This window comes from Artibeus jamaicensis, unplaced genomic scaffold (assembly GCF_021234435.1).
Source record: "Artibeus jamaicensis isolate MK-2021 breed Jamaican fruit bat unplaced genomic scaffold, CSHL_Jam_final scaffold_916, whole genome shotgun sequence".
Classification (NCBI taxonomy): Eukaryota; Metazoa; Chordata; class Mammalia; order Chiroptera; family Phyllostomidae; genus Artibeus; species Artibeus jamaicensis.
This window is the reverse complement of record NW_026522059.1, coordinates 412,473-434,834: the sequence shown is the minus strand read 5'-3', so window position 1 is coordinate 434,834 and position 22,362 is coordinate 412,473. Positions and strand designations below refer to the sequence as shown.

At 62.3% G+C, this 22,362-nt stretch overlaps 1 protein-coding gene across 13 annotated transcripts in view; it reads left to right on the top strand.

The window, feature by feature from the left end:
• The window catches only part of MROH1 (maestro heat like repeat family member 1), a 43,315-nt gene extending 20,958 nt beyond the window's left edge, over nt 1-22,357 (top strand). For all 13 annotated transcript variants that reach the window (XM_037166487.2, XM_037166488.2, XM_037166480.2 and 10 more), the window contains 30 exons: nt 3,129-3,236; nt 3,411-3,555; nt 3,653-3,693; nt 3,928-4,069; nt 4,371-4,423; nt 4,857-4,964; nt 5,255-5,374; nt 5,598-5,720; nt 6,346-6,492; nt 6,572-6,598; nt 7,553-7,675; nt 7,854-7,933; nt 8,016-8,127; nt 8,239-8,334; nt 8,871-8,975; nt 11,107-11,242; nt 11,340-11,452; nt 11,721-11,873; nt 14,936-15,090; nt 15,808-15,973; nt 16,525-16,721; nt 18,872-19,009; nt 19,440-19,554; nt 20,084-20,230; nt 20,449-20,637; nt 20,996-21,151; nt 21,220-21,354; nt 21,431-21,533; nt 21,599-21,664; nt 22,093-22,357. In XM_037166487.2, the coding sequence (XP_037022382.2) occupies nt 3,129-3,236; nt 3,411-3,555; nt 3,653-3,693; nt 3,928-4,069; nt 4,371-4,423; nt 4,857-4,964; nt 5,255-5,374; nt 5,598-5,720; nt 6,346-6,492; nt 6,572-6,598; nt 7,553-7,675; nt 7,854-7,933; nt 8,016-8,127; nt 8,239-8,334; nt 8,871-8,975; nt 11,107-11,242; nt 11,340-11,452; nt 11,721-11,873; nt 14,936-15,090; nt 15,808-15,973; nt 16,525-16,721; nt 18,872-19,009; nt 19,440-19,554; nt 20,084-20,230; nt 20,449-20,637; nt 20,996-21,151; nt 21,220-21,354; nt 21,431-21,533; nt 21,599-21,664; nt 22,093-22,178 (3,585 nt within the window). In that variant the 3' untranslated portion in view covers nt 22,179-22,357. The remainder of the gene's footprint in view (nt 1-3,128; nt 3,237-3,410; nt 3,556-3,652; nt 3,694-3,927; nt 4,070-4,370; nt 4,424-4,856; nt 4,965-5,254; nt 5,375-5,597; nt 5,721-6,345; nt 6,493-6,571; nt 6,599-7,552; nt 7,676-7,853; nt 7,934-8,015; nt 8,128-8,238; nt 8,335-8,870; nt 8,976-11,106; nt 11,243-11,339; nt 11,453-11,720; nt 11,874-14,935; nt 15,091-15,807; nt 15,974-16,524; nt 16,722-18,871; nt 19,010-19,439; nt 19,555-20,083; nt 20,231-20,448; nt 20,638-20,995; nt 21,152-21,219; nt 21,355-21,430; nt 21,534-21,598; nt 21,665-22,092) is intronic.
• Nucleotides 22,358-22,362: the final 5 nt, after the last annotated feature.

The following is a 22,362-nucleotide window of genomic DNA, read 5'->3' as shown; positions in this document are numbered from 1 at the left end:
GGATTGTTTGCTTCCTTGTCCTTGAGTGTTGAGTGTCCCTTACATGTTCGGGGATGAGTCCCCCGTCAGAAAACTGCGTTCTGTGCGTGTCCTTATAGTTTTAGCAGTATCTTTCAAAGAGCAGAAGTGCTACTATTTTAGAAGCCCAGCTTATCGGTTTTTTAATTTATAGATCATCCTTTTGGTGTTTTAGCTAGTAAATTCTCGCTCAACCCAATGATTTCCTCCTCTGTCTTCCAGGAGTTTTAAGTTTTGGGTTTGCATTTAGGTCTGGGATCCGTTTTGAGTTCATTTTGGTTTGAGCGGGAGGTGCGGGCTGAGGCTCATCACGGTGCACAAGCCGTGCACCCAGTCGTTCCAGCTCTGCTTGCTGGACACCCTCCTTTCTGCACCGCTGCGCTGTCCCCGCATCCATGAGACGCCAGCACCCTCTGGGCTCTGCCTGCGTCGGGGAGTGACCCTTGCAGCCCCCAGATGAAGCCTGATCATGACTCATTGTCCTGTTAACCCATCGCTGGGTGCGATTGGCCGATATTTCGTTGAGAGAGTTTGTGCCTCTTCAGGCTGGATATTGGTCTGTACCTTCCTCATGTCTTTCACAGCTGATGCTAGAGCCTCACTAAGTTTGGATATGTACCCACCTCTTCTGATTCGTGAGAGAGTTTGTGAAGAATTGGTATCATTTTTTCTTCCGTCTTTGGTAGAATTCCTCGGTGGCGCCATGGCCTGGAGGTTCCTTCGTCAGAAAGTTTTTAACTGTGAATTTGGCTTCTTTGATAGACAACCGGCCATTGAGGTGATGTGTTCCCCCGGCCCAGCTTTGGTTGTGAATCTCAGGGCTGAGAGCGCCGCCTGCGCGGTGACGCACTAGACTCGCAGGCCCTGGGCCGCTGCAGTCGACGCCATTCTGTGCGCAGGTCTCCGTGCGTCCCAGAGGGGCCGCGGGCGCGCTCCGGAGGCTGCGGAATGTCCCGGGTTTTCGCCGGAGGCAGACCGCGCAGGCGCTCAGGACCTCGGCACACGAGCCAGTGTTGTCAGGGGCTGCTTCAAGGCCAAGCCCCCTGGTGCACAGAAAACAGCGTGTGGGGTCTTTAGAAAGGTAATCCTTGATAGGATTATCATCTGACCAAGCCATTCCACTTGTGGGTACACCCGCAAAAGAACTGAGAGCCGGGCGTGGGAGAGAGATCCGCGCAGCAGTGCTCACGGCGGCGGCGCGATGCGCAACGGCTGAAACGAGCGCCCATAGCAGTCCCGCGGCCGCGGGGGCGGAGTATTACTCAACCTTGCGAGGGTCGGAGCTCTGACGCGCGCTGCAACGCAGGTGGACTGTGAAAGTTTGCTGATTAAACTTTCGCCTGGCTTTAGAATCAGTTTCTGATTTTCTAACTCCGCTGATTTTTCTGTACTTACTGCTTGGTCATTTTCCACAACAAAGAGCTCTCTCCCCGTTCTTGTGCTCTCGCGCGCGTGTGTGTGTGTGTGTGTGTGTGGCCGTGTGGGTCACGGGTTGCTGCGCTGCGCGGTCGTTCTTAATCCGGTTCCGTCGCTGGTTTGGCGGCCAGATTGTGCCGCACTTGGCAGGTGTCCCTGCGATAGGGCCTCCATCCTTTGAGCCTTGACCTCCTGGCACTGGAGGAAGTTCCAGGCTCCCCTTGAGCTGCCCTTGCCTCCAGCTCTGGACCGTTTTCAGATGAGCTCTTTTTGTCTTTTATTTCTGTGGGACTTGCCTCCTTTATTTCTTTGAATTTTTCCGGCTCTCCGCTTCACCCTAATTCCAGTGCGTGTGTTGTCTGCATGGCAATGCTTCTGGCTTTCATGTTTTTCTTTTTTGTTCCTTTATTGTCCCTTCAAGTCTGCGGCTTGCTCCTCCAAGTCAGTCATCCCTTCCTCAGCAATAACCATTTCACCGTTCACTTCCTGAGTTGAATTCTGTCTTTCAATGGGTATAATTTTTTAGTTTTTTCCTCATTTTGGTTCATGTCAATATTTCCCACCTGTAGCATGTTTTTCAGGGCAAGTCTGTGTTCTTCATCCGTGTCCTCATGTTGTCGCTCCTAATGGGCTTGGATGGGCCTCAGCGTCCACTGTCAGTTTGCAGTGTTTACTCGTTTGTTTGTTTGTTTGTTTGTTATTTTTAGAGGGAGGGGAAAGGAGGGAGAAAGAGGGAGAGAAACATCAATGTGTGGTTGTCTCTCAAGCGCCCCCTACTGGGGACCTGGCCCACAACCCAGGTAGGTGCCCTGACTGGGAATCAAACCAGCAACCGTTTGGTTCTCAGTCTGGCACTCAATCCAGAGCCACACCAGCCAGGTCCACTTGGGTTCTTTATTAACTCAAAGTTTCTTGTGAGACTGTAAAATTTTTCTAGGGGCCAGCTTGTCATGGCTGTTGTGGACTTGTCCCTTTGTTGCATCATCTGCACCGACTCTGGCCAGGTTTGCTTCCGTTTCAAGAGTCTGTTGAGATACTGTTTTCGGCCTCCTGGGAGGTCAGGCTGTCAGAGTTCTCTGTGTGTGTTTGGTATATTTCCGGAGCTTTAAAAATGGTCGTTCAAGGCCTATCTGCCCCTAGTTTTTCCTCTTGGCCTTGATTTCTAAGTGAGAGGACTGACCAGTGCCCAGAGGTGTTGCAGCCGCCCGGTGCGGCGCTGGCTTTCCAGGCGGGAGTGGGAGGCAGTGGAGCCTCTGCAGAGCCGGCCGTTCTCTTGCTCAGGGGCCGCCCGGGGCCCGGCTCACTGTGTCGAGGCTGCACTGTCCCGAGTCCTAGGTGGGAGTTTTCTCGGGTGGCGCCCTTCCAGGAAGGCCCGGTCACTGCAGATGGCAGAGTGCTGGAGCCCGGGGGAGGTCTTCTCTCACGCAGTCGGGGGCTTGCGGGAGATGCCCAGGGTGTCCGTTGTGTTGGAGACTGGAACTAAGCTGGACGAACTGCTTCCTTGGCAGATCTTAGCGCTGACTGCATTTCCTGCCTGTAGTGACACGGGTGTCCCTGCGGTGGGGGCTGGGCAGGGTCTGACCAGCCTCCATACAGGCTGGGTCCTCACCGCCCAGAGCCCACGGCTGGGTATCTTGGAGAATGGAGACGTTAGGCCCAGGGCCCCGACATGCTCCTCCTTCCCCATCCCCCAGCCTCAGAATTCCAGGGGCCCTGGGGCGGAGCCCCCGGCTGATAGCGTGCGCGCCATCAGCGTCAGCACCCTCTACCTGGTCAGCACCACCGTGGACCGGATGAGCGACGTGAGTGCACGCCCCGCCCCTGCCCTGCCACTGACCCACCCCTGCTGGCCCTGCCGCTGGCGTCTACTTAACTGGCTAGACCTTCCCTGAGCCGCGGGCCTGGGGTGGGGGCTTCTTGAAGCTGCCCCCCTGCGCCAGCCTGGATCCTCAGACCAACCTCTGCGCTGCCCCCAGGTTCTCTGGCCGTACCTGCTCCAGTTCCTCACCCCTGAGCGCTTCACGGGGGCTCTGACCCCGCTCTGCAAGAGCCTCGTGCACTTGGCCCAGAAGAGACAGGAGGCTGGGGCCGACACCCTCCTCATCCAGTACGATGGCAACGGTGCGTGGAGCCCCTACCCCACCCCCGCCCTGTGTCCGCTCAGGATGTGCCCCTAGCAGCCTCTGAGCGGTCCCTGAGCCTCGCATCTCCTTTGCAGTGACCCTGCCGTCTCCCTTCGCCATAGCCACCAGGCTCCTGGTAAGCCACACAGAGGCCTCTGAGGGGTGTCAGCAGAGGAGCTGGTGCTCCCCCTGCCCATGGGCGCCTGTCCTTGCGCTGTCGCGGCCGAGGGAAGGGTGCCGTCCCAGGCACTCCCCTCTGGGTATCTGGGAGCTGTGTTGAGGGGCTCATTGCCTCCACCCGGTGCCCTGTGGGCAGCCCTGTGATCCTGCCTGGCTGCAAGCTCCCCCCCCCCCCGCCCCTTCCCTGCAGACCGTGTCTTCCCGCCCCTACCTGGGAGATGGCCGGGGGGCAGCCTCGCTGCGCCTCCTGAGCGTCCTGCATCGAGACATCCACCCTCTGCTGGGGCCGAGGTGGGCCACGACCATCCCCCTGCTGCTGGAGCACCTGGAGGGTGAGGCCCCGGAGAGCGTGGGCCCTGCACCTTCGACTCTATTCTGCCGGCCAGAGCAGTGCTGGCTGTGGGCCCAGGGTTTGCAGTGGGAAGCGGTCGTCTCCACCGTGCTTCAGGAAGGGGTCTGGACAGCAGGCCAAAGGGTGCCGCTGCTGCTTGGGGTGCCTGGGGTGCTGGCCTGCTCTGGATTTCCTCTGTGCTCTGGAGGTGGGGTGGGGCCTGGGCTCAGGATGCTCCGAACACCCCTCTTGTCTGCTGGGATGGGCCTCCTTGCCAGGCTGATGGGTAACTGTCGTTTCAGAACATAGTGAGGAAACCCTGTCACAGAAGGAATGGGAGGAAAAGCTGCTGGTGGTGAGACAAGGGAGGAGAGGCCAAGGTCCGGCCCGGCCTGGGTGGGGGGACGTGGGGACTGTACTTGCCCAGGGTTGTGACACCTGCCTTGACCTAGTGATGTGGCCGGTGGCGGGAGACAGGTGGTGTCTCTGGGGTGAGGACTGTCAGCCACCCTCACAGACTGCCCACCCTGCTGTGACAGCCAATCACAGGGGCTTTGTGCTGCCCTGGCCACGGCAGCCTCCTGGCTTGTCCATTGCCAGGCCCAGAGCTGTCTGTGGCCCTGTGACCTGGTGTATGTCTGCCTGAATGAGAAGGTCACCCACCACCATTCAGAGCCATGGCATAGGGCCCCCTGGGGTCACTGTGGGCCACCCCTGGGCCTCGGCCCCTCCCCAGACAGCCCAACGTAGGCTGAGCTCCCAGCCCTCACTGTTGCTCCTGCCCGCAGTTCCTTCGGGACAGCCTGGCCACTGTGTCTGACAACACTTGGACCTGCCAGCTGAGCCTGGAGATGTGCAAGCAGCTGCCCTGCTCCAATGGGACAGCCCAGGAGAAGGTGTGGGGTGACGGCCTGCTGGGGTTTTCGGGGTAATGGTCCTTAGGCCCAAGTTCCTGTACTTTGAGTCCATGTCATTTGCTGCCTGAGTCTACCTGGTGGCCCGTGGGGCCCCGGCTGACCTAGGAAGAGGAGGCCCGTGGGCCACCTCAGAGCGGCTGGTTGCCAGGACACTCCCTGCTCACACAGTGGCCAGTGCCTTGGGTTCCCAGCAGCCCCTCCCATGTCAGCTGGCATGCGGGGCTCCCTCTGCCGGCGTCAGCACAGCGCTCTCCCTGGCTTTACCGCAGAACTTCCTGTACAAATGTGTGGGGACCACCCTGGGTGCTGCTTCCAGTAAGGACGTGGTGCGGAAGCTGCTGCAGGAGCTGCTGGAGACAGCCAGATACCAGGAGGAGGCTGAGCGCGAGGTGCCCACCCTGGCCCCGCCCCCGGGGAGCCCCGGGCCCACTGCCGCCGGCGGCATTCAGTGTCCTCTCTCAGGCTCGGGGCCGGCGACGTGTGTGCTGTATGCGTGCTGTGCACAGAGGCAGCCGTGAGCCGTGTGCCGTGTGTGCCGTGTGCTGTGTGCATGATCCTCCCTCGCTCCTGCATGTCCCCGCCCTGGTGTGAATGCCCCGCCCGCCTCCCCAGGGCCTGGCCTGCTGCTTTGGGATCTGTGCCATCTCCCACCTGGATGACACCCTGGCCCAGCTGGAGGATTCTGTGAGGTCAGACATGTCCAGGAAGTCCATGGGCATTTTCAACATTTTCAAGGTACAGCAGCAGCCAGGCTGGGGAGGAGGTGGTGGGGGTCGTCCTGGGCTCAGGGTGCCCTACAGGCCGGGGGCATCTGGCCTCTGCTTCCTCATGTGCATGCAACTGAGTGTGGGCTCCTCCCAGCTGGTGACAAGGGGCACGCTGCCCTCCACTGTCCCACCTGCCTTCTGTTGGTCCTCTGCCCCCTGGTGGCTGGCGGAGGCAGAGTTCTTGCCGAAGCCCATTTCAGGAGGGGGTGGACTGTAAGCCTCCACCCACGCCCTTGTCCCTTGGTTGTGTGTCTCCCAGTGCCTGTCCCTGTTACAGAATCTCAGGGCGGGGCTGGCTATGCAGGTGTGAGCAGGCCCCGAGGACAGAGGGGACCCTGGCTTGGCTCCCCAGCTCTTTCTCCTGCCTGAGCCCTGCTTTGGTGCCCTACTCAGACCTTTGGCCTCTGTCCCTTGGCCTCTAGACCGCTTAAGTATGGCTTGTCCTGCTCTCCCTGAGGGACGGGCTCTCCTGGGGTTGGGTGTGGTCAGATTGAGCCTCCGACGTTGCTGGAGACCTGGGGGTGGTGTGCAAGGCCCCCTGTGGGGGGCTGCCTGCGTGATTGAGCCCTGTTGCCCCCACCCTCCCGCCTCAGGACCGCAGCGAGAACGAGGCAGAGCGTGTGAAGGGCGCGCTGATCCTGTGCTACGGGCACGTGGCCTCGCAGGCGCCCCGGGAGCGGGTGCTGGCCAGGGCCGAGTCCGACATCCTGCGGAACGTGTTCCGGTGCTTCAGCACCAAGGTGGGCGCCGGGTGGGCGCTGGGGAGGGCGCCGAGGCCGCAGTATTGTATTGTAACGCCTCTTGCTTTTTGTTGTCCAGGTTCTGGGAATAAAGGTAGAGACCAAGGTACAGTGTGTAGGAGATAAGCGTGGACTATGCCTTTCTCTCTCTGCGGGGCGGGCTGAGCTTCAGGGGCAGGAGCCGTGGGGACGCCTGCTGGGGCTTCCTGGTCCAGGTCCCTGGGGACAGTGTCCTGGAACCTCAGCCCAGGGCCTGTCCTCATGTACCTTGGAGCAGCCCCTCCCCTGCTCAGGCCCAGGTTCTGGGTGGTGGGTGGAAAGAAGGGGCCTTCTGCCGTCTGAGTGGATTTGCAGGCGGGGGCAGCGAGCTGCGGGCCGCAGCCTGTCTCCTGGCTCTGCTCCCTGGTGCTCATCGGGCTGACCCTTCATCGAGCTCTGTAGCCAGTGACGTGGCCTCCGGCCTCACTAACACATTTCCCTCTGGAACCTCCGGCACTAACCCAGGAGCCCCTCTCTTGGACCGTCAGGCCCGCCCCTTGAAGACAGACCTGCTGGTCTCCTGGGGTTGGCCAGGGGGTGGGGCTGCCCCGAGAGTTGTCCCTTTACCCTGCACCCATTAGAATCCAGGTGGGGGGCATACCCCCTTCCTTGACCCCCAGAGGCCAAGTTGGGAGGACTGGCAGGGGCAGCCCCACTCCCCTGGGGCTTTTGTTGGGTGTGCCTCTTCTGCCTCCTTGCAGGACACTTTCGGCCACACTGCAGGGTGCAGGGGGGACAGAGCCGCCATCTGCCTGCAGTTATCTGCCCAAGGCTGTACCCTAGGGACCCCTGGGCCTGGGCCAGGCAAAACCAAGTGCCCCAGGGCTCCTTCACGGTGCCCTCTTGGTCCTGGTGGCTTTGACAAGTCCCTAAGAATGGGGGTGTGGTCCAGCCTCTTGCTGTGGCAGCCGCCCATTCTGGGCTCAACCCCATGGGCAGAGAGGCAGTGGTCACCACCTCAGGGCAGCCCCGTGCTTCGGAGTGGGCACTGGGGGCCTCCTGCAGCCAGCCTTCCCCGCAGGACCCAGCCCTGCAGCTGTGCCTTGTACAGAGTGTGTGCATGGTGTGCCAGGCTGTCTGCAGCAGCCCACAGGCCGGCTCCTTCCACTTCTCGAGGAAGGCGGAGCTGGTGGCCCAGATGATGGTAAGGCCGAGCAGGGCCTGGTGGGTCCCCGGGCGGCTGGAGGGCACTGGCGCAGACGAGGGGAAGTGGGCCTGGAGAGGCCGAGGTGCAGGCAGCCAGGGCTCCGGCGCAGCCAGGGCGGCCGCTTGGGAGGAGAGCCGGTTCCCTTGCCCAGGGCTGAGTATTGCACTGCCCCCAGGACTTTATCAAGGCAGAGCCCCCGGACTCCATGCGGACGCGCATTCGGAAGAAGGCCATGCTCGCCTGCACCCACTTGGTGTATCCTCTTCTCTGGGTGTGGGCTTCCGGGGTGAGGGCTTGGGGGTGGCCGGACAGGCCTGGCCCTTAACTCACGGCTCAGCTCCCTGGAGCCCGAGCTGGAAGAGCAGGCACGGACAGACATGGTCCACGGCTGTCTGCACAGTGTCATGGCGGTGCCGCCCGAGCCCGAGGGGGAGGATGGCCAGCAGGAGGTATCACCGCGTGCCCCTCGCCCGCCCCCTGCTCGTGTCTCTGGGGGGCAGAGGAGTGGCCACTGTGGGCACAGAGGTCACCGGTGGGGCCAGCACCTCCTTCTCTTTCAGTCTCTGTACCTGGACACTATGCACGCCCTTGAGGACCTGCTGAGGAGTGTCCTTCGGCGGAACCTGACGCCCCAGGGCCTGCAGATCATGGTGGAGGTGTGTGGTGGTGTGGTGTGCACTCCAGTGGGGCAGAGGGCACCTGGCAGCCAACTCATACTTGTTTTGGGGTGCCCTCCTTGCCTGGGGGCAGCACAGGGGCCGTTTGGTTTGGTGCTTTCTGCAATGTTGTGGGGTCTGTGGGCAGGTGTGCATGTGGGGCAGGCCCTGACCCAGTGGGGCCTGGAGCCTGTGTCCCTGTCCCTTCCATCTCATGCTGCCTGGATGCAGAAATCCTGCAGGTGCTGCAGGTGTGAGCTTCTGACTGTCCGGGGCCATCGAGACAGTGGGATGGGCAGCTGGTGGACACTCCATCCCTTCGTAGGCCCAGCTCGCTCTGGGTCCACCTGGGGTGGCCCTATGTGTGGCCAGGCCAGCAGGACAGAGATGGGGCAGGGGTGCCCTTCTCTGACCAGGCCCTGCGGAGCCCCAAAGTGGGAAGGGTGGCCTGGCAGGGACACTGACCTGCTTGCCGTGTATGGGCTCCTGGGCCGTCCCCCAGGCTGGCCCCTGTGTGAAGACCCCTTCTTTCCCAGCACCTGAGCCCGTGGATCAAGTCCCCGAGAGGCTACGAGCGGGCGCGGGCGCTGGGCCTGAGTGCGGGCCTGCTGCAGTTCTTCCTGGAGCACCTGCACGTCAGCGTGAGTGACGGGGACGCCACTGCCCCGCCCCTACCAGGGTGGCTCGTTCCGGGTCCCCAGCTTGAAGTCTGCCACCCTCAATTCACAAAGCATCCAGAGGGCTTTCTGGCTGTCGGCCCGCCGCCACCCTGGGTTCATGTCGTGATCCAGAGAGAGCCGCTGCTGGTGGTGACGGGCGCGTGGACTTGGGAGCAGAGCCGGCAGCTCCGTGTGGACGGTCCTGCCCATCATGGGGCCCTCGGGGTTGTCAGCTGTGCCTGTGACTGCCGCCTCTGCTGGCATCTGGGAAAGTGTGGGTTGTGGGGTGCTTGGTCCCTGGGCAGCTTATGGCTCCTCCCGAGGTTACTTCTGGTGGGTTTTCAGCCAGCGTCCTTGTGCTGTTCAGATGGGCGGTCACCTGGTGTGCAGACCTGGGGCTTCAGCTCCTCCCCTGCCTGTGCCTTTGGTGGTTTGGAGGCTGAGCACGAGGCGTGGCCTCACGGGCCATGTCCACGCTCCCTCCTGTTCCACAGCTCCTTACTTGTTTGAGGACTTTTTTTAAAAGTATTTTTATTGATTATGCTATTACAGTTTTCCCAATTTTTCCCCCTTTATCCTCCCTCCAACCTGCACCCCCCAGCCCTCCAGTTCCCCCGAGTCAGTTCATGTCCATGGGTTGTACATACAAGTTCTTTGAGTCCTGTTTCCTGTACCATTTTTTATCTCTCCACGTCTATTTTATGCCTAATTATGCTTCTTCTTCCCTGTAGCTTTCCCCCTGTTCCACCCTCCCCCTCCCCACTGACCTCCCTCCGTGTGATGTCCATTTCCCTGATTCTGCTCCTGTTCTAGTTGTTTGCTTAGTTTTTTTTCTTTTTGGTTTCATTTTTCTTTTCCTTTAGGTTCATTTGTTAATAGTTGTGAATTTACTGTCATTCTATTGTTCATATTTTTGGTCTTCTTTTTCTTAGGTAAGTCCCTTTAACAGTTCATATAATAAGGCCTTGGTGATGACGAACTCCTTTAACTTGACCTTACCCGAGAAGCACTTTATCTGCCCTTCCATTCTAAATGAGAGCTTTGTTGGATAGAGTCATCTGGGATGCAGTTCTTGATTTCATGACTTTGAATACTTCTTTCTAGCCCATTCTTGCCTAATGAGGACTTTTTTTTTATTTGCTGACTTTTGAGAGAGAGGAAGGGAGAGAGGGAGGGGCGAGAGAGATTTGTTGTCCCACTAATCCATGCATCCATTGGCTGCTTTCTGTTCGTGCCCTGCCCGGGAGTGGAACCCATGGTCTTGGCGTCCCGGATGCTGTTCCGGCTGCCAGAACCCAGCGGGGCCTTGAGAGCACGTTCGTCAGAAGCACCGACTGGCTGTCACCAGATGCCCTTTTTTTTCATCTGTCAGGATCCTTGTCGGCTTTTTCTCTTGGTGTTTTGATAATTTTTAAAATGCACCTAAACTTCCGTTCTTCGTGTGGCCAGACCTGCCATGTGTCTCCCAGCAGCTCTCGGCTTCTGCACCCCCGTGGACAGGCCTTGCTTACGCAGGCTCTTTCGTGGCCGGTCCCCATACAGTGCGTCTTGGTGCGCGCCGTGACGGACCTCTGACCTGGCCAAGACAAGCCACAGCTGGTTCCTGGGGTCCTTTTCCCACACTCCAGCCTCCCCTGCTCCTGCGAATCCCCATGCTGGTGACCCCAGGACCAGAGCGGTGGCAGTGGGGCAGGAAGGCCGAATGGTGTGAGCTGGGGGGTGGTGGCTGGGGCTGAAAATCCCAGGGCAGGAGGACGCTGGGCTCAGCATTTGAGAGGAAAGCCCTTGAGAAGCGTGGCCGGGACCGGTTCCAATGAAAGGGGGTTTCCCTCACCTGACAGGGGTCTGTCTGCCTTCTGGGGGAGGGGACCCGATGGCGGTGGTGGAATCAGCTGCCCCCTCTGCTGCCTGTGGGGCTCTGTCTTCGTCTGCTGATCGACTCTCAGCACGCACAGGCCTGCCAGCCTGGGCCTCCTGTCCTCTTAGGGACCCCAGTCAGCTGGGCACGGTTAGAGAGGAGCTGAGTGGAGCCCGCACTGGGGGTGGCCCCGTGTTCCCCTCTGGCCGTCCTGCCCAGTGTCTCTGCAGCTCCTGCCACCCTGCTCCTCTCCAGGCCCTGGTGCCCTTCCACAACCTGGGCCTCCTTGTCGGCCTCTTCTCCCCACGGTGTGCGGACCTGTGGCCGGCCACCCGCCAGGAGGCCGTGAGCTGTGTCCACTCCCTGCTCTACCTCCAGCTGGGCTACGAGGGTGAGCCTCCGGCTGGGCAGAGGTGCCGCAGGGGTGGGGAGCAGAGTCTGGGCCAGGGAGGTCCCACCCGGCTCCCCGCTCTGTCCTGTCCCTGCAGGCTTCTCCCGCGACTACCGGGACGATGTGGCCGAGCAGCTCCTCACCCTCAAAGACGGCCTTGTGCACCCCGACCCTGCCATACTCTTCCACACCTGCCACAGCATCGCTCAGGTACCTGCCAGCCAGGCCACAGAGGGCTCTGGCAGGAGTGCGGTTCCTCTCGGGGGCCCTGCGGGCACTGTGGCCGGTGGGCTTGGGGCGCAGGGAAGGGAGCAACGTCGGGTTTTGTTCGGAGAAGTAGCTGTGTGGCAGCACCTCCCACACCCTGCTGAGCCCAGGGTTTTGAGGGTGCTGGCACCGGCGGGCCTGGGAGCCCCGGCCAGGGCAGTGCTCTTCCTGGAGGCCCTGCCTCAGCTCTGACATGGAGCCCTCCTCCCAGATTATTGCGAAGCGCCTCCCGCCGGATCAACTCATCAGCCTCTTGCTCACCCTGTTTGAGAGCCTGGGAGACCCCGACAAGAACTGCTCCCGCGCGGCCACCGTCCTGATCAACTGCCTGCTGAAGGAGCGGGGCAGCCTGCTCCAGGAGAAGGTGGGGGGCGGGGCCTGCCAGGGAGGGCGGGGCGTGCTGCTCTGCTCCTTTCCCTGTGGGCCTGTTGGGGACAAATTCTTCTTTTGTTTGAAGACCAAGGTTAGGTTTTAGCAGGAGTCACCCCGCTCAGAAAGTAAGGTGAGAAAAGGAAATGGGAAGGTGCTGGGGTGGACAGACCCCGAAGCTGGTGAGGACTCGAGTCCTGAGGGTCATCGCCAGGTGCAGGGAGGCCTTGGAGGTGCTGCCCATGCCCACCCCTGCCGGGCAGGCTACCAGGCTCAGGTGGCTGCTGGAGCACCTGGGCCAGATCCGTGTCTAACGGTCTAACGGGTGTGCACGGCTTCCACATGCGTCAGCTGGCTTCCACATGCGTCAGCTGGCTACTTGGACATCCTCCTGTGAGGGCACCGGGCTTTGGCCCATTGTTCTGCATTGTCTGTGCCTCTCTTGCTGATTTGTACTTGATGTATTGTGGACACGAGTGGAGTTTGCTGATGGAGAAGCAGTAGCCGAGGGCCATGTGTGGTGTGACGCTTGAGAGGGGAAGCACCATCCCAGGGCACTCGGGCAGGGCGGGGGTACGGGGTGTTGGGGGTCAGGACCTGGGGGTGTGGTGTGGCAGGAGGTTGGGAAGAGGACACAGCTGTGACAGTCAGCGTTTGGCAGGCAAAAGTTTGGGTTTATGTAGCACTTGGTGAAGTGACCCAGAGACTGGCTCCTGGGGTCTACAGCATAATGGATGAGATGAGACAAGTTCACACGGACTCCAAGTCCTTTGGAGGAAAAGGATGGTGCAGCTTCTCTCTCAAGAGGAGAGCGCCTCGACCCCTGCCCCGACAGGCTTTTATTGCGTTCAGTTTGCCCAGGAATACAGGGTGTCTATGTAAAGCTCATCAATCACTGTCAGGCAGAAACTATTAAACAATAGATAACATTCAAAGAACTCTGAGGGCTTATTCTGAGTCACGGTCAGCTAGTTAAAGGGCCATAAAACTTTGGGGGAACAAACTCATTTCCTGCTTGGACCCTTATCATTTAAATTGAGGGTATTAGCAAAGCAGGTTTAATAGGATTACAGCACAGGGCCGCACCTACCTCCGGCATTGCTTCAGGCTTAAGTCAGGCAGGGGAAGTAAGGCAACTAAGAGATTAGGAAACTTCTTACAGACAGAATGAGGACTCAGCCTATGTCAAAGTCGAGGGGCGAGGGTCCATCACCCCCTTCGTCTATAGCCCCTCAAGTCCTTCCCTAAGGGCCCCTTCACCACTGTGCCTGTCTTAGGTTGTCCCTCATTTGAGGAATCTTACCCATCATTGGCTAACCAGTCATCCGCCTGGGGGCCAAGCAGGGTGAAGAGAGGGGGCAGAGGTGGTGCCCCTACAAGGAAGATAAGCTTTGTCTCCTAAGTGGCTTATAGTCCCGAGGTCCTTTACTCAGCCTTAGCCCTGGGGGGATTACAGCTTCTGAAACCAGACAGGGCAGTTCCCAGCAGTGGAGCTCCCAGGTCTAGTGTGGGTGGTAGGAAGGTACCCTGTGGCTCTGCAGGAGGAGGGGACAGGCCAGCTGCAGGTGACCTCGGCCACCAGTGGCTCCTGTGTTCACATGTCTGTCCTTTCAGCCCTTGATGGGCACTCGGGTGGCTTCTGTCTCTTAGCTTCTGTGAATAAGGCTGTGAACGTGGTGTGTGAATATCTTTGACATCCTGTTTCCTGTGCTTCTGGGTATATACCCAGCAGCAGAATCACAGGGTCGTGTGGTCATTCCGTTGAGTCCTCTGAGGAACGACTGTGCTGTTTTCTGCGGTGGCTGCACCAGTTTACGTTCCCACCGATGGTGCACGAGGCTCCGAATTCTCTGCTGCTCCCAGCCCTGGTCATCACCTGTTTTGCTTTCAGCTGTGCTGGCGGGTGGGCAGTGGTGTCCCCTAGGGGGCTGGTCTGCACGCCCCGTGCGGCGGGTGCTGCCGAGCACCGTCCCATGCGCTTGCTGGCCATTTGTGTGTCTTCTTTGGAGACGTGTCTGTTCATGTCCTTCTGCTTTCAAGTCAGGTTATTTGGTTTTTTGTTTTGAGTTCTTTATGTATCCTGGGTGTTAACCCCTTATCAGTCACATGACTTGCAGGTGTTCTTACCCATTCTGTAGGTTGCCTTTCCCTCTGTGGATCGTGTCTTTGGTGCATAAAAGTTTGATATAGTGACATGTCTATTTTTGCTTTTGGTGTAACATCCAAGAGATCATTGCCAAATCCAGTGTCATAAAGCTTTCCCACTGTTTTCTTCTAGCAGTTTTGTAGCTTTGGGTCCCCCCTGTTTTGGTAAAGGCAGGTGCCTGGGACCCAGGGGTTGGTGGAGGGCACGATCTGCCAGCCTCCCTGTCCTGGGGACTTATTTTCCTCGGCACCATCTCCTGTATTCTCACCTCAGACCAGGGTGTTCTCCAGGTGTGCAGCGTGGTGGTGGGGGACCCTGCGGTTGGGTGCAGCCCCTGCCTAGGGCACAGGGGCCCCGCATGGTCAGGCCGTGCCCACCAGTATTGGACAGGGCCTTCAAGCCATGCTGAGCTGCCTAGAGGCCAGTTGGGGCTGTGCCGCCGGGCATCTCCCTGCCCCCCATCCGCACTGGCCCTGAGGAGGCTCCAGGCTGCCGACAGCTGCCTGTGGCATTGCCCTGGTTTGTCCGTCTGTGGCTTCTACAGAGACGGTCACAGCCAGGGCCCTCCCGGCCCATTCCAACCTCAGTCTGGGGAGTTGGTCTGTCTCCCCTTCTCTGTCCTTCACCAGGCCCACTGCCCACCTTCTTCTTGGTCAGAGCGGGTGGGTGTGTGGTGGCCTGTGCACCTGGGCTGGGTGACCCTACGTGGGATGTGTGGGGTTACGGGGTCCGTCGGCCTCGGCGCGGCACACGGAGCCCGGAGGGCACCCTGCCCCACCCCCACCCCAGCCGCTGAGAGGCTCTGCCGCTCCCGGGCTTCCCTCCCGCAGCCCCACAGGGACGGCACCTGGCCTGGGCGCTGCCCCAGGCCGTCCCGCCTCTGGTCTGACCGCGGCATCTGTCGCCCGCAGGTGCCCGAGATCGTGAGTGCGCTGCGCTGCAAGTCGCAGGATGCCCGGGACGGGCATGTCCTGCAGGCCGCACAGCACAGCGTGCGCATCCTGGCGTCGCAGCACTGCCCGGCCGTGGTGTCCAGTCTCCTGGGCAGCCCCCTGCCCTTTGACAGGTACCGGCACCCGCCAGCCTGCAAGGGTGGACACCGGGTTTGGGGGGCGTCTTGCCCCCGTGTGGCACCCTGCATCCCCAGCCCCACCTGCCTCTGCTCCGCTCCTCTGTGTGGGGAGCGGGTGAGACACCTCTGCCCTCGGGTCGCTGTCATGGGCTGTGCCGTCCACTTCTAGCCTGTCCCCTGCAGGGCAGCACCACTGTCTGGGCAGACACTGGGGCATGACTCTCACCTGGAGCCAGGAAAGGCCCCATCCCCCGTGTCACAGTCCCAGCTCCCCGGCTCCCGCCCTGTGCATCCTGCCTGTCCACGGGCTCCCCTCCGCCCTCGCTCTCTGGGCGGCTGTTGCTGTGGCCGCAGGCCTGTCTGTCTTCGCCGTCTCTGTCCTGGGTGGGGGCCCGCTGCGCCTGGGACACCCTGTGCTTTTGAACAAGCTCCCTGGCCGTCACCTTGTGTTCTGCACTGAGGCTCATTTTGGTGGCTCATCTGCCACCAAGACTCAGGCAGCACCCTCGGTCCTCGGGCAGGCACCGCTCCCACCACTGCAGGCGGGCCCTCCATCTTCGGGCCCCTGGGCTCAGGGGAGGTGTGAATCTGGGCCTGAGGTCAGACTGGGCATCGTCTCCCCCCTGGCCAGGGCGGAATCGGGAGGCATGTGGGGCGTGTGGAGCTGAGGCCGTCGGTGGCCTTGGCATGACCTCCCTCGCCCTGTCGCAGCCACACCTGCACCCTGTGGCGGGCGCTGGCCGTGGAGCCCAGTGTCAGCACACAGGTCCTGGGGCTGCTCCTGGAGAAGATGAGCAGAGACGTCCCCTTCAAGGAGAGCCGCGCCTTCCTGCTGAGCAGCTCCCCCGACCGCGTGGCCACGCAGCTGCCCCTCGCTGTGAGTGCTGGCCCCGTGCTCCCTTCTCCCCACTGGCAGGACAGCCCCACAGGTGGCCTGGGTGCTTCCCAGCAGGCACCTGGAGGCTGACTGCAGCCCCAGAGCTTGGAGCCCAGCCTCGTAAAGTTCCTGCAGGTGTTGGTCCCCAAGGGAGACCACTGTGTTTCATCCTGCGGAAAAAAAAATAAACCCAGCTTGGCAACGTTCTCAGCAGTAAAGCAGCTGTGAGAATTCCCTCCTCCTCCCTGCTAAGGAGTCAAGAGCAGATGGTCAGGGGCCATCCCTGGGTGGCCACATGCACCCTGAGCCTCCCTTCTGCCCCCAAAGGCCCAGCTGTGCAGGACTGTGTCCCTCACCCTGTCCACACCCTGGCCCCTCAGGGGTCCCCTTCTTTCCTCCAGAACACAGACCCCCAGGGCATCCAGGGTGTGTGCCAACTGGCCGTGGGCTCATTCGGGTCCTGGGAAGCAGGGCCCAGACTTCCCAGCGGCCGCCCTCCTCAGATGTGGCTCCAGAGTAAGGGGTGAGCCTGAGGTGGGCCCTGTCCCCAGGCCACCTGTGCGCTGCACGAGGTCATGTCGGCTCCATCGTCCGGGCCCGCGGTGCTCGAGCTCTACCCCCAGCTGTTTGTGGGGCTGCTGCTGCGCGTCAGCTGCACCGTGGGGGTCCAGCTGCCCCGGAACCTGCAGGCCAAGGAGCGGAGGGCCGCCGGCTCAGCTCTGGCCTCCAAGACCCTGGATCCCTGCAGGTAACAGGTCTCCCCCCGCCCCAGTGCTGCCAAGTGAGCACGCTGAGCGTGATCGGCCAGCACACGAGTGTGCCAGGAGCCGTGCTTCCCCCTGCGGTGCCCGAGGGCGCGCTGTCCTGCTGGGAACACAGCTTTCCTGGGCTGTCCCTCCTCACCTCCCCTGGCAGGTTGGGCTCAGGGTGTGGGGGAGGCAGCTGCAGGGCTCAGGGGCAGCCCTGGGGGGCGCCCTGTGGGGACACTGAGGGAAGTTCAAGGTCTGCAGTGCAGGATCTGCACGGAGCTGCGCCTCCAGCACTGACCATCGTGGCCCTGCCCTCTGACCCCTCCTCAGACAGAAATGCGGCAGGGGCCTGACCACCTCCCCTGAGGCCTGAGGCCCCGCGTCAGCCCCCGGCCCCCAGCCTGGGCAGGCACCCGGCCTCGGTCCTCCCTAGACTCCTGTGAAGTCAGCCCAGCAGGCACTGGGTCCCGGCAGGAGACTGGGCCCAGGCCAGGTGGAGCTCCCTGCTGAGGGCGGGGCCTCAGAGCTTCAGCAGCCTGAGCCTCTGCCTGCCCATCCTAGTGTCTTGGGCCTCAGGGTGAGCACGGGAAGCTGACAGCTTAGGGACACTGGAGCCCGAGTGACAGCCTGGGTCACCCCTTCTCCATCCCAAGTCTCTGGGGTTGGATGTGCCCCTTGGCTGGGACACCTGGGGACAGTGTCCCTCCACCCCACCCCAACTGCAGGGCTGCTCCCTACAGGACCAACTTGCAAAGTCTGGCAGGGGCTGTGAGCCAGGGCCTGCCCAGACCAAGTGGAAAATGTGAGCAGACAGAGAACACGAACCCAATGAGCCCTGGGCCTGGCACGCCGGGCCGCTGCCCCTCAGCAGTGAGCTGTGAGCACTGCAGGCCACACTGTAGGCCTGGTGGGGGCTCCCACCGGCGCCCCCAGGCTGCCACCCCTGAGCCGGGGTGCGACAGAGCCGCGCACAGGTCTTGGCTTGCGATGGAGGCCCTCAGCCAGCAAGTCCGACCCTTGCGAGTGCCACATCCACAGAAATTCTGGGCAGTGAGCAGACAGGCAGGGGAGGCGCCCTCTCTTACGTTGTTCCCATTCTCCCAAGCCCCAGCAGCGCCCCAGAAGCCACCCAGAGTGCTGGTCTCAGCTTGGGGCGGGGTGTGGGGCTGCCCTGTGCATCTGCCCAGGGACCATGGTGGCTGGTGAGGGCAACCCCCGTGACTGGGCCCGAACTGGACTCCGGGGACAGCAAGAGCAGCCTACAGTGCTTTCTGTCTGGGGGGGGGCGCTGCAGAGGGGTCAGGTTCTCCCAGTGGACACCCGTGAGGGCAGCTATGGGGAGGGGACGGGCCGAGGGCACTGGGTGCAGGGAGGCCAGGCAGGTGCACTGCCCCTGGGTAGGTGTCGGCCCCTGGGCCGGGAACTCCCTGGGACAATGCCTCGGGGTCCACAGGCTGGTGCGAGCTGCCACTGTTCAGGGCAGAGGAGGTCAGTGAGGGTGAGGGGACGCCCTGTGCGGGCCCTGTCGTGTTATCTTGGAGCCACAGGCTGTGCCGGAAGGTTCTTTCAGGTGCAGGGCCCGTGCTGCTCCCCCCAGACCCAGTCCTGAATGCTTCTGTCTAAGCTGGGGGTTCACCCACATGAAAGGGGCAGACACTTAATTCCAGCTGGTCCCTCTGGACTCTGGCCCCTCTTGCTGGGTTCTGGGTGGGGCAGTAGGCAAGGCCCACACCTGCCACCCCCCCAGGCGGACAGAAGTAGGTACTTCCTGACAGCTGCTCCAGCTCTTGGACACCCAGTGTCCTTGGAGGAGGGTTCTCGTTCCCATAGTGACCAGGAGCATTTCTGGGGGGAGGCTGGGCCCTGCCTGAGGTCCATTCCTGCGAGGCTGTGGGGGTCTCCCGGGTGGCTGTGCACGTGGCAGGAACAGGCTTTGTGGGGGTCCGGGCCCAGGAGCAGGGGACGGGAGCCGTCTTCACTGCCCACCGGACCTGGATGGTCCACAGCCACCTGGCTGTGCCCAGCACGGGGAGGGTGAGCTGAGGGCCTGCTCCTCACAGGGGTGGCTGGCGGGCACGGGCCACACGGCCCTGGGATCCAAGTGTGTGCGTGCGCACGGGGCTGAGTGCACAGCCACGTGTCCCCCCAGCTCAGCGGTGGATGCGCTGCGGGCTGTGCTGCTCCGGGGCGGCAGTGAGGACGTGGTACAGCGCATGGAGCTGGAGGGCGGCTGGGCGTCTCTGCGGACGTCTGCAGGGCACGAAGACGGGGTCACCCGGCTGGCCAGGTGAGCGCTGTGGGTGGCTTCTGTTCGGGCCATGTCTAGGTGCCCTGGGACCCAAAGAAAAGCACCAACACGGGACATCCCCTAGCATGTGGGAGGGGCAGAGCTTCCTGAGTCTTGGGCCCAGTCCAGGAGCAAGTACAGGGAGAGCTGGCTTGGGTCGAGGTCTGGCGTGTGGAAGTTGGGGCGGGGCAGGAAGGCAGCTGTACCCCTCAGGTTGGGTTGCCTGGGGTGGGAAGAGAAGGCCCCTTGAGGGACTGGCAGGGTGAGTTGGGAGGGGTGCGTCTGCAGGGGAGGGCACACCAAGCCCCGTAGCTGGGGACAGGCTCGTGGGCAGAGGGTGCTGATGTGCAGAGCAGGAGAGGTGCTCCCCACCCTTGCTCTGTGGGGGGAGGTGGCCCAGGATGGTCTCAGGAGTGGCTTCCTTCCCTAGTGCCATGGCGAAATTCGCAGGCCCCCGCCTGCCCCTTGTGATGAAGGCGCTCCTGGGCGCGCACAGCAGCGTGTACGAAGTCCAGAGGGCCACCTCCACGGCCTTCCTGGCCGAGGTGGGCACTGCTTGCTCTGACTTGCTACCCCCGGTGCTACTACCCCCTGGTGCTACTACCCCCTGGTGCTACCCTCTGGTGAGGCCGCCGCAGGGCCTGCCTGGCCAGAACCACACTGCCGAGCTCCCGCTTGGTGTTGCGGGGATACCACCAACCGTGCAGGGGCCCCCGGGCCACGCCTGGTGACACCCCTGCTCTGTGTCCTGTGGGGGAGGCCCGGGCTGCATGCCGCCTGTGCTGGGCCAAAGCACAGTCTGAAGACCTGCCCAGGACCATGCCATGGGGGCCGCAGGGGGCCCGGGATCGATCAGAAGGGGGGGAGGTGGGGGGGAGGTCACGAGCCCAGCCTGGCCCTCAGCTGGCCTTTGCAGCGTCCGCCCCACAGTGGCCTGGGACGATGCTGCCCAGCAGTGCAGTGGGGAGTGGGGAGGAGGGGCTGGCAGGTGGGAGCCCTGAGGGAGGTGGCTGTGGGCCGGCCAGGCTGGGTGAGCCCCGGGGGAGCAGGCAGTCACAGCGCCTCTGCCCACAGCTGCTCAGCAGCAACGTGGTGAACGACCTGATGCTCCTGGAGTCGCTGCTAGACAACCTGGCCGCCCGGCAGAAGGACCCGAGTGCCAGTGTACGGCGGCAGGTGCTCCGTGGCTTGGCCAACGTTGCCTCAGGCTCCCCTGATAAGGTCAGCTGCCCCGCAGGCCCCTCTGGGGCCCTCACCATGGACAGTGGAGCTGTGGTCTGGGAGCCCCCGCGAATGTGGTATCGGGGGAGGGGTGTGTGTGGACATGGCCTGGTGAGCACACAGGGCAGGGGGCTGGGATGGTCGTTCTGTGATACAATGTGTGACAGGCCTCAGGGCTTGGTGACCTGGGGACACGGCTGAGTGCAGGGCTCCCCCAGGTGCGGACCCACGGCCCTCAGCTCCTGACAGCCATGATCAGTGGGCTGGACGATGGGGACGACCCTCACGGCCTGGTGGCTCTGGAGGCCATGGCGGGTCTGGTGAAGCTGCTGGGCCTCGTGGAGCCCTGGGACCTGCGCCCGGCACTGCTGCACACGGCCATCCGCATCCGGCCCTTCTTTGACAGCGTAGGCTGGGCTGGGGGGGCGTACCGCCTCAGCCCCCTCTTCTCTGAGCCTCAGCCCCTGCCCTGCCGCCTGCTCCCCAGGTCTCAGGAACCGAGTGTGGTGACCATGGCTCCCTCCCCCGAGCCCCCAGGTAGGCCCTTCCAAGGATGGAGTGGGCCTGAGGGGGCCCACAGTGTGCTCCGTGGCACCCCCGACCCCTGACCCTTCCCACCAGCACCTCCACCACTGCTCCAGGGACCCTGCCCCAGGCCCACAGCGCGAGGACGTGGACGTGTAGGGAAGGAGACTAGGGCCCAGTGCCAGCGGTTGGGCAGGGTTGGGGAGCACCCTGTGGGGTGACGTGTGGGCCCACCCCCAGGAGAAGATGGAGTTCCGCTCTGTGTCCATCCGCCTCTTCGGGCACCTCAACAAGGCCTGCCACGGGGACTGCCAGGACGTCTTCCTGGAGCAGGTCGTGGGTGGGCTGGTGCCCCTGCTCCTGCACCTGCGGGACCCCCAAGCCCCTGTGGCTGATGTGAGTAGTTGGTAGGGGCTGGGCGAGCCGCCTGGGGCTGGGCCCGGGCCTGAGTGTCTGCCCCACAGGCCTGCAGGTTTGCGCTGCGCATGTGCGGCCCCAACCTGGAGTGCGAGGAGCTGGAGGCTGCCTTCCAGAAGCACCTGCAGGAGGGCCGAGGCCTGCACTTTGGGGAGTTCCTCAATGCCACGTGCAAACACCTGGTGAGGGGGTGTGGCAGCGGCCTGCTGGGGGTGTGGCCAGCACGGGGTGCATGTGACCAGCCAGGGGTCTCCACAGATGCGCCACTTCCCGGATCTGCTGGGCCGCCTGGCGAGCACCAGCCTGTTCTACTTCAAGAGCAGCTGGGAGGACGTCCGTGCCGCGGCCCCCATGCTCACCGGTGAGTGCCCCCCTCCCCGCCCCTCCACCTGGCCGGGCCCCCCCTGACCGGACTCTCGCCTGCAGGGTTCCTGGTGCTGCACGTGGAGCCCCAGCATCGGTCACAGGTGGACCTGGAGCAGCTCACTGCCGGTTAGCAGCACCCCCCGCCCCCCCTCCTGACCCCCCCACCTGTCCGGCTGCACGGGGTTCCTGCTGACCCTGTGGGCACCAGGGGGAGACTAAGTGATTTTCCTGGATTTCAAGGATTTTTTCCCTGTCACTGGTGACCTCATCGTCTCTAGTAATTCACGGAAACTTCTTAACTGTTCCAAAAGAGCTTAAAAAACACTAAAAAAGGAAAAACTATCTTTCCGTTGGCTCCCAAGCCCTCCCGGCAGCAGCCTGTTGCAGGAGGGCAGTGGGCGGGCGGCAGCCCCACGCGCAGGGTGGGAGTGGCTCCAGGGTCCCAGCTCTGCCTTCTGTGCCAGGAAGGGGGTGGGACGGGCCCCAGCGCAGCTGTGCGTGGGGACCTGGCCTGGCGTCAGCTCGAAGGGCCACGGAGTCCTCCCTTCCTGCAGCGCTGCAGCTCCTGCTCAAGGACCCCGCCCCCGCGGTGCGCGGGAAGGCCGCCGAGACCCTGGGCCGCCTGGTGAAGTTCGCCTGAGTCTCCTGTACCTGCCCCACGGCAGCACCAACCGGCCCGGCAGTCTGTGCCCCACCTTGCTCCCAATAAAGCCGTTCCCGCCTCGGCAGGTGAGGGGGCACACGCCTCAGCCTTTCCTTGTGGGACAGGTCAGCTGGTCACTCAGGGGGCAGATAAAATGAAGTGTGGTGGGGAGAGCTCTCAA